This window comes from Vipera ursinii (genome assembly GCF_947247035.1).
Source record: "Vipera ursinii genome assembly, chromosome: 1".
Lineage (NCBI taxonomy): Eukaryota > Metazoa > Chordata > Lepidosauria > Squamata > Viperidae > Vipera > Vipera ursinii.
The window spans coordinates 313,279,700-313,295,972 of NC_139512.1; the positions used below are offsets into that span (position 1 = coordinate 313,279,700).

Sequence of the window (16,273 nt, forward strand, 5' to 3'; positions counted from 1 at the left end):
TTGCCCCATATTTGCAAGCAAGAGACAGGGATGCAGTAGTAGTAGTAGTCCTGGAGCACCGAATAGGGAAAAACAACAAAAAGGTAAACTTTAGAGTATGATGATAGCCCACATGGATTTATGGTCCACTTTGCAACACAAAGCTCTTCTAGTGCTCTCTCTTTCTCTCTCAAACTCCTAAGGGTTTTTTTTGGGGGGGGGGGGGGCAACTATGCCACTTAGTCCCATTTTTCGTATCTTGACACCCCTGCCGATGTAGAAGGTACCTGTAAGCACACTTTCTAGCAGGTCAAACCCTGACTTGCCCGTGCTTGCCTGCACGCACAAAAAACGCCCCCAGGATGCGCTTCTTATACTCTTCCCTTCCCCACGATACCCAGAAAAGCTTCTTCTCTCCCACAGGGGAGGGGGAAAGAGTAACACACACACACACACACACACACTTTTAACCCTTCCTCTCCCGAGGAGGCCCGGCCGCTTTGCTTTAACCCTTCGCTTCTTGCGCTTTATTCGGATCCCCTCCCCCAAGCGGGTTGGCCAGCCAAGCTGCAGAGCCGCCCGGCACCCTGATTTGCCCGGGGGCGAGTGGCGTAAAAAGTAGCAACAGCAGCGAGAGCAACTGAACGCTCCTCCCCCTTCCCCAGCCCGGCGGCGGCGGCGGCGGCGACAGAACAAGGAGGGCGCAGAGCGTAGACATGGCGGCTAACATGTATCGAGTGGGAGGTATGTGGGGGTCCTTGGCGGACACGCCACGCGCCCGGGGCTCTAGTTTGCATTCGCCAGAAAGGCCTGGCTCCGAGCCAAGAAGGAACGGAGATATCGGGGGTGGGGGGGTGGGGAAAAAAAAAGGAACAGGAAGGAGGAGAGGGGCGTGCAGGTTGGAAGCCGAGCTTAGCCCAACACCCGCCTCTTCCCCCCCCCCCCCCGTAGAACCAGCCCCGTGGTTCGTTCCAACGAGAGAACCTGACGAGGGAGGCCACCACCCACCGTGGCGAGGAGATGGTGGTGGTGATGATGATGATGAAGGGGGAAGGCGCCCCCCCCGCTTCTCGCGAAGCCCAAAAGGAACCCCCTCGCTCGGGAACTGCAGTCGACGGGCTAATGCTTGGGGAGGGGGGCGGGAAGGGAAACCGCGCATCCGAAGTGAGCTTTGGATTGGAAACCTTTCCGTTCCTTCCTTCCTTCCTTCCTTCCTTCCTTCCTTCCTTCCTTCCTTCCTTCCTTCCTTCCTTCCTTCCTTCCTTCCTTCCAGTGTGGGAACTCTCAAGCGTCCTCGGCCGTGAAGAAACGCTCTCTGCAAACAGGCAAGGCGGCCTTGCCCAGTTGGTCCTTCTGTCGTTGAAGGGCGGATAATGCAGCAGGGCCCAGCGTGCTTGGTGGTATCGCATCCCCCCGCGCGTTGATTTGCTTGTCAGTTCCATTCTTCAGAGTGATGAAGCAGTTTAAGCGTTGGCCTAATACTAGTTTTGGGTTCAAAACTCCAGCTGCAAAACGTGAAGGTTATTTTGGACTCTTCCCTACATTTCATTCCAGGGTGCTGCATAAAGTTGGAGGGAAAAGGAATAACCAGTGTACTGCCTTGATATATAAAACAAGCATGCTAACAAATAGTTACCCTGTGGTAAGATGAGTGGCCAATACATTTTATAAATAAATAGAGGGTATATTAGAATTGAAAGTCTAGCAAGCACATCCCATCAGCAACAGATAGCTGAAGAAATGGCTTATAAAAGTTATCAATGTAGTAGACTTCTAAAAAAAAATAAAAACATTATACTATTCACTCAGTTGAAACTAATTTATAGTAGAATGGAATGTTCTTTCATCAGGTCATGATTAATCTAAAATCTGCTACCCAGAAAGCTGAGATGGGCTCCATGGAAAATAAACGTGACAAAATGCTAGTCTTAATGGCTTCTGTGTAGTATCTAGTATGCTGTAGTTCAGGGGTCTTCACACTGGCTGAGGAATTCTGGGAGTTGAAGTCCATGAGTCATAAAAGGGCCGAGTTTGAAGACCCCTCCTGTAGTTGGAAATAGGATGAACTTCTAACCATCCATTACCTATGTTGGTTTGTGAGTTGTAAAAAAAAAGTTTAAAGGCTACTAAGCAATCATACTTGCTAGCTGCCATAGAAATAGTTCAGATCACATTCCACTTTAGGTATGAAAGCCAGCTGGGTGACTTTGGGCTAGTCGCTTTCTTTCAGCCCATATCAGCCTCAGCGAGTAAATTAGTTGGTCAAGTTTATTTTTTATTTTATTTACTAAATTTATTTGCTGCTCATCTCGCTGTAAGATTGCCTGTTGCAATGGATGAACCAATGGATCAACCCTCAGTTGATCTGAAAAAAGCAGACATTGTGGGAAATTCCTTTGTGGGAAAAGCACTAGGAAGAAAAAATGTTTCGGTTCCTTCTCTGATCCATTACAACTTGAAGCCATCCAATCAAGAATCAATAAAATCTTACTGTGAGTGCCCAACTCTACTCCAGATGCTGTTCTTCACCTTAAAGTAGAATACCTTCTGTAGCAGCTTATTTGAGAATCAGCTGCCTTAAATAATGGATAAATCAAAGTTTCTGGAGTGAGTCATTAGTTCAGCATTTCCTCTTAGAAAAATTGTATAGACCTTTATTCTGATGGGCTCTCCATGCCATTCCTAATATCATTTGGCCCCAAAACAAGAAGTCAAACAAGGACTGATCTGGATTTTTGGAATGATACATTCAGAATTTCTCCGTACTATTTCAGGACCATTTTCATAGCTAGTTCTGATCCTGAACTTCTGTAGCAGATATATTGCATATATGAAAACATACTAATGGGGTTCAGTGCTGGAGGGCTTATGTTGAGTGCTTATGTATTTTCCTAGAGGCCACTATTGAGTAGTACATGTTTTACTTCTTTGTCTCCTTTATTCCATTTTGTATGTGGAACTTATATCTTCACTTTTCACCTACTGTATTGGTTGATCAAAAAGTGAGAGTTGTTCATTTCTTACTTGTACATTATTCAGTGAAAATGTAAAGAACCAGAATAAAGTTCTACTTAAGTACTGTTGGCTTTAGGAGATTATAAGCCTGGTCTTTATTCTGGTTAGATGTATATGATTATTTCTAATGGCTTTAGATCATTATCATCATTCTTTATTATGCACTCTTCATTTTTGGTCCCTAACAAAACAAATATTTTGTCCATGGAAATGAAAACCTGAATATGAAATAGTGTTTATCATGAGAAGGCCTTTTCTGGTCATAGCTGTTTTGCAATTGTGTGGAGAAATGTTACATTTTTATTAATATAATACAAACCCAAGTTCTTATAAGTATCAGTTGAAGGATGATTTATACATAGCTATATAAATAAATTGGGACAATAGAAATTAAAACATTGAAAGAAATGCCTCTCTCACTAATATTTCTAAAGCAAAAAAGAAAGGTGGACTTGACTTTTCTCAGGTACAGTCTTCCTCTATGTGCTGGAGGTTTGCTTTCTTTAGTGAAAAAAAAGGCTGTTGAGAGAAACATACCATCAATATTCACCTACAAGGCAAATGGAAATAGGTCCATCTGTTCAGGCCATAGCTACATCCTCAAATAATGATGATAGAAAGTAATAGTAAGCTGGATCCAAAGCAATACAGAGAAATGGAAGAGGTGAATGAAAGAACTGTCTTGAGGAAACAAGCAATGGAGGAGTACAGAGAAACTATAGTTTAATTCTTGAATCTGGGGTTGGAGAAATCAATTTTGTAGATCCAACAGATGGATTTCTGGTTGGTTGGGTTTTTTTTACTCAGGATAGATACTGAGGATAAGGACAAAAGTAACAGAATTTAGCCGCACTGCCATATGTTCTGAGATCCTTCAATCTGTGCCTTTTCTTTCTGGGGGAATGTTATGGGTACTTCTGATGTTTCCCTGTCCATTTAAACATTCCATTAAAGGAATCTCCAGTACAATTTGTGGTGTTTCATCTCAAGCACAAATTTAGCACATTCTGCTGTTCATGACAATTAGACATCATATTTGATGGCAAATCTGGCCAGAGGTGTGTCACGCTTGGTGATGAGCTTGACATGGGATTACTCTCATTCCTTTTATGGTTATATGTAGACTAGCTCAAGACCAACAGGTTCTTCCTGCTTTTAGTAAAATTTGCTGGAATAGTGTGCTGATTGGCTTTCTTTATGACATGAAGCCAATCAACGCACTATACTCTGACAACTGCCTTTCCCCTGTTGTGGAACAGCATTTCAAATGTACAGGGGAGTTGAAAAGAAAAAAAAATAGGAAAGTCATTAACTTCAATTATTCTCCAGATGTGTTAAATTTCCACCAGTTCCTGCTTGTATAACCAGTGAGAAAAAAATGCTAGGAATTGTAATCTAAAATTGTAATCTAAAATTACAATTACAAAAGGTATGAAATTACACTAAATAAGTCTGCTAAACCTCCAGTGTCTATCTTAACTATCAGTGGGAACTGCAAAACAATTCATATTGCGTTTGAAGCTAGAGATATATAACATCGAGGAACAAAATAAAGTGTAACAAATTACTTTATATCCACCCCATACAGGTTTTGTTTGATCAAGCTTTTCTCACAACATACTCTTAATATTATATTCCCATCCATCCTTATTTAGAATTAAACCTAATAAATTTAAAAGGAAAGTATTCCCTTATAAATGTGTTAAGGATTGTGGCTCTAAATTATAGAATCCAGCTTGGCTGAAATTTGTTTTTATTTGCATAAGTTTCATAAATCATACCTGAAGGATGATGAAGCAAATTCAGGCAGCATTGTTCCAAGATAGCAATGGGAATATATGATAATTGAATTCCTTTAGGAAAAAATGTGTCTATAACCCTTCTTAGCTGATAGTGAATTTTCATCTCTAAGTTCTATTACTTTTTCTTCTTTTACCTAATTCTCCCTTTCAGGCTTGATGAAATGTAAAGGCTGCCCAGAATTACTTTTTTTTGCAAAACTTGTAGCAATTTATAGTTTATAAATAAATAAAAATATATTTGTTCTATATGGAAAAGTTTCATTGTTTTAATTCCTGTGGCAATTTTACTAGCTATAATACAATGTATGACAATTTGATCCTTCCAACCACAATTTTACTTGTCTTTCCTCATCCCACTCTCCAAGGTGATACAGTTTTGTGATTAACACAATTCACATGTGTGGAGATTGTGTTGTGGACACTTAGTAGTATCTCTGTAGTGTTTGGTATGTTGCTAAGTGGCCATGCGCATGCTTCAGCATTTGCCCAGTTTATTAACACTTATGCTGTTGCTCTGGTCCTTTTCAGCAACTTTCTAAGTTAATCAAACCAAGCATGTTTCACCAGATACTGTGTTTTGCTAATCATCACTTTATTCACTGAGTATTAATTTATTATTTTTATATTTTATTCTGAGCTTTGAGATGCCAGTATCCTCTTTGTTTTTATATGTTGTATTTCTGTGCATCTTCATAAAATTCATCTGTATGTTCTAGAACAGTGTTTTAGCAGGTAATATTACATCTAATTGCAGTAAAGAATGTTTGATTATTTCCTAATGGAAATAATGCTCTATTTTATGAAAATCTGAAGGAAGGACTTAGAAATAAAAGTTTTACTACTGATGGTCAAAACTACTTCAGTCCAGGATTGCACCCTATGTAATTTTTTTTTCATATTTTCATTAGCTTAGAATTTCAGATTAGAATAAAAATGGGCTTTGGTGATGTAATGTGCAATTACAAGATATTTTATAGAGCAATAAATGCCCTTATTTAGGAATGTCATAAAAATGAGTTTGTGACAGTAGAATAATATGTTTAATTTAACTTAGCCTTATCTTAGCTTTAGATTATTTAGGTGGCTTCTCTCCTCTGAATTAAAACCGAATTCAGTTTAGAATGGACTGAAGTAAAATAATTTATACCTATCCACATGAAATACAAATATTTTTTGTTGTCTTCTCTGAATAAAGGAAAACAGTATACAGTTTTTCTTTTTCCTGAAAGCTGTAAGAAGGATGTTATAAGACTTTTCCCAATCCTGGAAAATAAATAATTTTGTTCTTAATCCTAAGGAGCTTTTTACCTCCTGTACTTTTTATCTTTTGGTGTACCAGGAGGCCTACAATCATGTGTCAAGCTTCTTTTAAGGTGTGGGAGAATGGAAAGGAGGAAGTAGTATGGGTACTTAATACTTGCTGTTAGATTATTGTTTTGGGCAATTGGATAATTGAATTTCATGTCGGTAAGAACAAGGAATTAGAAACATTACTTGGCCAAATTTTGAACAATAAATTAGTCTGTAACCCATATTGCTGCCCAAAAGTGTTCTCGTGCTTTCTATTTGTAAAAGTGTGTTGTCTAACTTGGCCAGTATGTAGTTTGTGCTATTTAATGGGGTGTACAAATCATTTCATGGCATTTGGTGTGTGGAATTTCATAAAATGGAACTGTTACTTTGAATGTGAAATGGAATTTTGAGCATTTAGCTCTGAATTGAATTGAAATCTCCAAAATATAGAAAGCAGTAGATTCATATTCAGAACCAGACATTTCTTCAAAGTTCCTGAATACAACTTTTCCAAATAAAGTGTTTTGTATGCTCTCACTTTTTAAGATGTCCAGGTTTTACATTGGCTATATTGTCAAAGGGTGACATTTAGGAAATGAAATGATATTATAATTGTAATCCTTTGCACCACTTACTAGTGAGTAAGGACATTAAGCTTAAGACAACATGTGGAACAGGAGTCTTTCCTACATTTGTGGGCATGCTTGGAATATTGAGACCGTGTTATGATATTTCATCCAGTAATAACCTAGAGTTATTTTGTTGATTGTGGTAGCATACAAGCTGATAAATAAAAAAACCAAATACACCAAAAGGCAAAATGGTAAGGTTGCTGCCCACTACACAAACTAGCTTTCCAGGATATTCTACACACACAATTGGCTGTGACTTTTATGGTGGTTGGGACACAGTTCTGAATAGAACTGGACTCCAGTTAACCACTGTTTTATTTATATTAATCCCCCTTTTGGTCTGTAGGGAACACAATAATGTGAAAAATGCAGTGTATATCTGAGACCGGTAACTTACCTGGCATTCTACAGTAGATTCCCACTATTTTAAGATTATGAATGAATGAATGAATGAATGAATGAATGAATGAATGAATGAATGAATATAAATGTAGTGGGTGCCAAAAATTTTCAGGCATGTTGAAGACCATGATGTCTGCAGTGCCATCCTAAGAAATATCTGTATCATAAAGGGTACTTAATTGAGCTCTCCTGAAAATGCAGAAATGATTAGAGATGAGAAATAATGAAAATAATTCAGAGTTGTCAGTTTAGCTCCAGAATCAAATCCATATTTCCTTCATTCCTTCCCTCCCTCCCTCCCTTCATCAGCTACTACATGATTAATTAACATACAAATATTTAGTAAGAACTGTAAATGACTATTAATATCTTAGAAAAGGCAGTCTCATATTCCACATGAAAGGCATGCATCTTCTAACTATTTATTAAACAAATTTATATAGCCACCCAACTGATAGGTAATTCTAGGCGTCTTACAATATTAAAACAACCACATAAAAACCATAAGGTGGACGAGAGTGGGCGGGGGTTGGTTTCTGGCACACTGCATACATATTTGTCTTTCTGGAAGATGACCCTTTGCTTCCTTCTCCCAACTTTCCCACCTTCATGTTCAGACAAGTTTGTAATGGCAAAAGTTCGCAACTTGAAAATTCATTAGTACAGTAATGTTCATACTGAACAAAAATATAAAATAATTGTTCATTGAAAGAAAGACATTTTTTCTAGACAGCTTGATTGGATGCAGTGGTATCATGAGCACAATACTGCAGGGTTTGTTTACTAATATATTGTGGATGCAGTCCCATACAAAGAAAATTCCCTTGAAGTTATGGGAGCTTTTTTATGAGCAACTATGTTTGAAATTGAAATGAGTCCTAATTTTATTAAGTTTTTAAAGTTCCATTGTGCATTTGTAATTTATTGATTAGTCTGGATAGACATCTACATAGCGGCCTACAAATCTATTTTCAGGCCTCCTCCAAACAATCCTACTGGAAGTAGTCCTACTGAACTCTCCCTAGAAACTATTAATTATTTCACTCTCCCACAGCAAGTGACTTTTCAGATAAATTGGGTTGCAACTTACATTTGATCTATAACCTCCCACAGGGTGGCTATGCGAGGGTTATAGAGCAATACTTCTAAAAATCCTTGGATGGGATTACACTGACTTAGGTTATGAATTCTGCAGTCCTGACAGTAGCTCTCATAAGGCATTGCAAGCATTTCTTAATATCTTCCTTATTGTTACTTTGCTAATTTAAACTCCCCCCCCCAAGACTGCCAGCTGTGGCAGAGCTGTTTTAAGGAGCTGTAGTGATTTGTTCTACACCTCACTTCAAAGTATCTTTTTTCTTTTGAATTTAAGCACTATCCAGCTTTACAATTTAATTTGAAGATTAAAAGGGGGAGGGATACATAAAATTGGTCTTTAAATTAATTAATCTTGTCATATAGAACAGGGGTCCCCAACCTATGGTCTGCAGCCCACTACCGGACTGCAGCCTCTTGGCCAGTGGGTTGTGAAAATGGCTGGCCAGTGCACATGCACATGCATCCCCCTCACGCTAGCACCCATGGCCCCATTTACGCATGTGTGTGTGCACGAACGGGTTAGCCAGCACCGGACAAATGTGTGAGGCCCATTTGCACAGGCGTGAATAGGGCCGCTAGTGCCATTTGTGTGCATATGTGCGCACCAATTTGGAAGCTGCTGTCCTCTGGACTGCAAGCCCGGAAAGGTTGGAGACCTTTGATATAGAAGATAAAAAAGAATTACTATCTTTTGCTCTAGAAAGAAAGACAGATCAGTTGTCGAAATTGAAAAGAAGCAGATTTTGACAAAATTTTGAGAGAACCTTTCCAAGGATAATCAACAGTGGAACTGACTGATTTGGGAGTTGATGGTTCTCCTTTGCTACAGTTATTTAAGGAAGCAGTTATTAAAGCAGGATTTGGAGAGGCATTTATCAGCTATCTTATAGTCGCAAGATTCATTCATGTACATTATGGAGGCTGAATGGATTATTTCCAAGATACTTCACAACTCTGTGGTTCTTTATAGTATATGCTGCTCAAGAAAAAAAAGCCTTATTGGAATGGATTAATTATCCACCATATTTGGCGTGAAAAGCTATAGTCTTGATCAAAAACATGATGGCTTCTGAAGCTCTTGCAAAAATGTTCTTAATTATTAAAATAAAGGCCTGTATGATTCACACTGATGGAAAGAAAGATTTCTTAATCAACAATTTGGATTTTAAAAGAGTAAGCGTATATGATTAACCCTTAAATCTAACATGTTTTGCTTTAACAAATTTCAGATGCAAGCAGTGGACAAAGTGTATGCTTCTCTCTATGCATAAAATCTTATTTGGCATTTTACACATGTGTAAAATATATGTGAATAAAACATTGCAGCCCTGTTTTGTGCATAAAACCTCAGTTGCATTTGATAAGCTATTTTGCTTTAGCAGACACCTCTTCCTCCAATAAGTGGTTAAATAATGGTTTATCCTATGGTGAAAGTTTATTGTACTAATGTTTGAAACACTGCTGAAGAATCTATGTTATGGAAGGCTAATATATTAGAGATTTTTAACATGAAAGTCAATTTTCTGCTGTGTAACTATTTATTTGTGAACCTCTAAATTTATAAGTTGTTAGAAATTGCCATTTTCAAGTCTTATTTGGTGGAAAGCCATTATACACTTGCCTAGTTTTATTGCTTTCATGTAATACATTTGTTAGTACCTGATTAATTTAACTGCATTGTTACAAAAATAATTATTTGAGAATTGATATAATATGCGAACAAAATTTTTGAAATTAGATATTTTAATGGAATTCCAGTCATTGCTGATAGAAAAATTAATGATGTTTTCCTTGGGTTAGGCCTGGGAGGTAAGAAGATAATTTATTTATAAATTATACATTTTGAAATTAAATAAGGCCACATGCTTTTTCATTGTAGAAATAAAAGCAGTGAGTGCTTGAACTTTAACATGGACCATTTGATTTTGTTGTTGTAATACTGCTTTTTGAGGAATTTTAAATTTATTTCTTTTTTTTTACAGATTATGTTTATTTTGAAAATTCTTCAAGCAATCCATATCTTATCAGACGAATAGAAGAACTTAACAAGGTATGTGATGTTTAGGAATTTCAAAAATAAATTATAACTTATTCTTTGGGAGACAGTTTCTTCTAAGTTGATCTAGAAAAGAATTAAGTAATATCTTTTTAAAAGAATTACTTTAGGATTTTTTCTGTATTTATAATTTTAACTGTATTTTATGAATATTTTCTGCTTATATATTTATTGTATAGTTAATAGTTGTAAATATACAGGGTGGGATATAACTCAAATAAATATTAACATAGGGATGTTATTAATTCTGCTGTACATAATCTTGTGACTGATATGGTGTGGGCAAGCTAGAACGTTGTACTAGATGAAATCTAGCTGCAGAATTAATGCAGGAGAACCAGTGAAAGGCAGTAATCATGATAAGTGTTGGGGCAAATTAAGGCAAGGAAAAATGAATAGCAGTCACCTAGATCACAAAGCAGTCCAAGGAAAATTATTGCTGCTATAACCAGAACTGATCTAAATTTTACTAATTGATAATGTCTGGAAAAGCCCCAATCCCTGGTATAGAATAACTCCTAAAACTACAGGTAGTCCTTGAGTTATGACAGTAATTGGGACCAGAATCTCCATCATTAAGCAAAATGGTCATAAAACGCAATGACATATGACTACATTGCTTAATGATGACAATCCAGCAGCCCTTGTTATCATTGTTAATTAAATCCCACTGGCTGTTAGGCAGGGACCAACCCCAAGCCAAGCTATTTCCATCTTGGTGCCTCCCCGATCTCAGTAAGGTAAGGAGCTTCCTATTCTGCCTCCTCTTACAATTCCCCACCATCAATCTGTCTCCCTTCCCCATCTCTCTAAGCTTGTAAGCCGCCCTGAGTCTTTGGAGAAGGGCGGGATATAAATGGAATTAAAATAAAATAAAAATAAAATCTCTCTCCTTTTGGCTGTCCTATTCTTCGGTGGCAATGGTGCTGAGGCTGAAGTAGAGGAGCAATGCCTTTAGCAGTCTTCCAGCCGCCATTGCCCCTGGACTTCTACTTCAGCCCTGGTGCCACCACCACAAAGAATGCTGCCTCAAGCCCTGCACTGTGACCAGCCACTTCAGTGCCACAGTGCAAAGCTTTCCGATGCCTTCCAAAGCATAGCATGTATGGTGTATAGTATTTGGAAAAGAGCACAAGTGCTTCACCTGGTCTGGCCATCAGCTGCCTTACATAGGGTTAGACTGGGGATGCCTTGTCAACAGGGGGAAGGAAGCGTTGGTCCACTGGGTGTGTCAGGACTTGCAGAGTGCGGCAAGGGTGGCACTGGGGCCCTAGTTGTAGTGCAAGGCTAGAATATGGGTGGACCGGCTGGGTTTATTTAGGCCGCTATATATCTCCACAAGTCTGGACATTCCCTTCATGCAGTGTATATTGACTTCAGGGCAGCTTTCAACACAGTGTCTAAGTCTAAACTGTAGTATAAATTTAAATACACAATATAGACAAATGTATGTTTCTGCTGCTCATTGAAATTCATGAAAATATTAGATTGAAGGTCAGGTACAATAACCCAAGGACGTGTCATTAGGGAAATATCAGTCGGGTGGGGGGGGAGTTAGACAGGAATGTGTATTGTTTGTTATATAAACACATAGATTCTTGTCTTAAGTAACTCTTACTTTTCATCCTGTCAGATTAGCCCATAGACATATCAATTTACTATATACTGATGATATAGTAATTCAGTTATTGAGTTCCACTGGCTTTAAAGTTTATCACTTATGCAATAAAGTACTGAGGTGAAATTAATAATAAATTATTCTAAGACAAAGATTCTAATTTTTTACCAAATACCCCAAATAGAGAAGCTGGACCTTAGGGAAGCAGTCAATTGAGCAGGTTAAGATTTTTAAATAAAACATTTTGGGATGGTTTTTCAAGCTTTAGGAAGCAGAATGGCCCACCTGGATTATATATCTCTTAATGCACAGAGATCTGCCTCAGCTGTTGGAACATCTTATTTTGTCAGAGGAGCACAGTTATCTCGTGCTGCTCTGTTTGCAGTCAGAGTCTGAGCACAATAGTTATATGGTGCTCAATTAGAAGCATTTAGCAGCAAGATCGCCTTAGAAAGAATTCAAACAAAATTTTTGAGAAATATCCTTCAGATTATCGAAAGGCAGCACTTTCAGGAGTAAATCTGAATCCAGTCTCTGGATAAATATTTTTACCTACTGGCTAAACTATACCACAATCCTGATGACTCATTAATACTGTTGACAACTTCAAATTTTCTTTGGAAACAGTTACCCCAAATTTCCAGCAATGCGACCTACATTTCAGGCTAGATCAATCTAGATCAGTTAAGACAAAAGAGCTTAGACATAGAAGGCCAAAGAGGAATTCCTGCTTTCTCTCACAACATATTTATAATTATCAATTTTTACTTCCTGTATCAGCTTTATATTTGCATCAGATTACAATTCCCAAATTCAGGGGAATTTTAGTTTGATTTCATGTTTTCCCCACATCTGTTTTGGAAAACTCTTTGTGAAACTTGACACTGCCACTGTGACTGGTGGTATAGAAATCTTTTGTTCCTCTGTACATAATGTTTTACAGTGACATTCACCACTAGTTCATTATGCTTTTAAATCTAAATTTCCAGAGCATGCCAATAATTTTTATTTCCATTATTTGTTAGATAATCAGAATATGTCTGTCTATCTAAAAATAGCAAACTTTTGCTACATCATGTGTAAGCTTCACCCACAAATGGTTGCCTGTAATCATTAAGGTTAGGAGTTAATTTTCTTTTGTTTTACTGAATTTAATGGTCAGTGAACAAAATAAAGTTTCTGTCTGTTGCAAAATATAGGCAATGGGCTTGAAAATGGTTTCCTCAAAAATCATTGCTTTTGTATTAATTTTCAGCCAATAATATTTCCTACATGTTAAAATAGCCATTGATTCAAAGAAATACATATTTGAATTTTGGGATTTAAATCTGTCAGGATGCAGATACAATTGAATTAATGTATAGTTTATATAATTAATAATTTACAGGAATACAACAATTTATAGGAACTGGAAAATATGAACACTTTTTTTCCAATTTCCTCAAAAATATTTGGCCAAGATAAATAATTAAATTGGCATTTCAACCAGAGAAACGTAATGATTTAATTATAATTTCTCTTAACACAGAAAATATTTGATTAAGATAATGTAATTTTAAACAGCTTTTCTAAATCAAATTCGTAAGTCAGACAAACTACACAGTTGTATGTTGCTTGCAAATATAGAGGCATGTTGGTCTTATGATTACAATAGTTGTACCAATGGATAGTTTTTGAGTTACTGTTAACAGCAATGAAAGAGTGGGATTTTGATTTTTTGTCTTAAGCTTAAAATCTTTGAAACTTTTTTAGTCACGGGAGTATACAAAGCATTTTGCACTTTTAAACTACAGCGTCAAATAAAACTGAACAAAATTCAGACATTTGAGGTTTGAATGTTTGAACATTCCATGTGCTGTAGTTGGAATTTTGTGTTGAGGCTTGCCATGGGGAAGTTCTTGAAAAACCTCAGAGAAAAAGAGAGGCCCAATAATTACCAGAGTAATTTATCTGTCTCATGGCATCATCATGCAAATGGCATAAATTATGTAATTGTCATCAGTTGTGTCTTGGTGTATTTTGTGCCATATATACAATGATGTCATAACTCACAATATCACCTGACCCTCCAGAAGCCTATGGTGGTAAAGCAGTCATGGGGAAAGAGAAAAGGCAGATTAAGATTAAGGGAGGTGGAGAGGGACCTCTGTGAAGAGACTTCATTTTACTTGTGTCACTGGTGACCTGCCATTTTGCTGGAAGAGATTGAAGCAGGGCCCAATTGTGGAGGAGGGTATTCTGCCACTCAAAGATGGTGACTCTGGCCATGTCTTCTCATTCCCTTCATTTCAGGTTTGGTGGGGGTGACAGAGGAGGTTTGATAGCCATAACAAGACAGGTTCCATCCTTGGTTGCTTTTTAGAAATTATGAGGGGATGGATTTCTGGGGAAGTTGGAAATCAAGGACAGCAAATCCTGACATTAGAGTTTTGTGACTGTTGAAATCCATGGATGACAAGCAACCAGTCATGCTTTGTAATCAGTAGCACCCAGCTCCCCATTTTGGTCCCATTTTGGGTCTTCTTTTTGGACCCAAACATGCCATTCTCGTTTTGAGGTCGCAAGCTTATCTCACTGCCAGAGTAAAGGCAGATGCAGTTCCTCAGTTGGTCAGTAATGGTGGGCCAGGGAAGGTGGACCCACTCCTGGATTGAGCAGGCAGTGCTAAGGATGCTTAGCATTTGAAGATGTTCTCCATGGCAGCAGTGTGATAAAATGGCAAAGTCAGAATTAAACACTAACTTTTTTGGAGCAAATCATTTTACTTAAGATGAATCTGTCTGCTACACTTTCTGTGTTAGTGCTGATGAGGACCTGAGAGAGAACTTTATTTCATTCTCCAGACAATTGACAGCCACCTGTCTTCTGTTCAGATGTGATCAGATACTTGAATCTGTTTCTCAGATACTTGAATCTTCTCAGGTGCTAAGTCATGTAAACAAATCATAATGGTTCATGGTTCATTGATGTCTCATGACATCTGAAATGAACATTAAATGTGGTTTAACTAGATATCTTTTTGGTTCCTGCAGCACCATCCATAATGCCCACAATGAATAAAGACTCTTGTAGCCCAGCTAATTTATGCAAACTGGCCACTGTCTAATCATGGCATCACCTAAACTGAAGTGGGATTTAGCTGCTACCACTTCATTGGCAACCTTCCTCCCATTCTCAGCCCCATTCCTGTGACCTACTTTCCTTTACACTTGGCAATCAATAAAATTGATTATGTAGTACAGTGTTTACACACATGTATTGCTAATGTGTTGAGTTTGTACCTGCAAAGACTTCAATATAATGTTGGTTAGGGCATATTGATAATTCTGAGATGGGCCTTTTGTTGCTCTTCAATTCTGATGCTAAGATTGCAGAAGATATTTAAAACTGCAAAGCCCATAAGTTGGTTTGCGTTGTTTGCTGAACTTTGGGTTGTGAGTGCACTTTAGACATTTTCTTGTGCCATGTTAATGTTTAGATTTCCATGGTATAGCTAAAATGCCTCCTTAATGCCTCCTTAAGTAACACCAGCTGCCTGCAATTAGTGCAGGTTCGCATCCCACCAGGCTCAAGGTTGACTCAGCCTTCCATCCTTCTGAGGTAGGTAAAATGAGGACCCAGATTGTTGGGGGCAATTAAGCTGACTTTGTAATAATGCCGCTTTGGGGGGGGGGGCGAAAGCCCTAATAAGCAGGCATATACATAGAATGAAGGCTACTGCTAAGCTTGTAAGCCGCCCTGAGTCTTCGGAGAAGGGCGGGATATAAATGGAATTAAAATAAATAAAATAAATAAAAATAAAATTTCAAGACTGTATTCTGGTGAACTATTAATACATATCTCTTCCTGTTAACTTCCACTGACTCAGCTCTGGAGGTGGGGACAGAATGAGTGGGTGCTTCCATGATTTTTATCCTGTTCAGAGCTTATATGCAGACTTTGGTCTCATACTGTATGATCGTGTTCAATTTATTTATTATAAGAGTTACAGTTAAACAGCCTGTAGACAGCATTTGGCTTAAAAATTATGTTTAAAAATTATTTGAAGACAAAACAACAGCAAACACAAGTGAAATGGAAACAGTACATTAAATTTATGTCTGTTGCTAATTGACTGCTGTCTTAATTAGCTGGCTTCTGTGAGTTAACTGCAGGCTGGACAATCTGCTTTCTTTGTCTAGCTTAGTGTGTTGGCTTTTAAACATATTTTAAAAATAAACTGTTTTCTTTATTGAGAATCTGGAGGTGTTTTCTGATACCAATTTTTAAGTCAATATGATGGGCAGGTTGCCCAATTCATTGCATGATGATGATGATGATTGTAGCAATCTTTCTGAAAGTTGGCTGCATGAATTGCTATTGAATCCAAATCTGGTTG

General features: G+C 37.8%; 1 protein-coding gene across 1 annotated transcript in view; it reads left to right on the forward strand.

The window, feature by feature from the left end:
- Positions 1-649: 649 nt before the first annotated feature.
- Positions 650-16,273, forward strand: part of MTA3 (metastasis associated 1 family member 3) — a gene marked incomplete at its 3' end in the record, with an annotated part of 136,863 nt that continues 121,239 nt past the window's right edge. The window contains exons 1-2 of the mRNA XM_083348346.1: positions 650-723; positions 10,204-10,271. Coding sequence (XP_083204472.1) covers positions 696-723; positions 10,204-10,271 — 96 coding nt within the window. The 5' untranslated portion in view covers positions 650-695. The remainder of the gene's footprint in view (positions 724-10,203; positions 10,272-16,273) is intronic.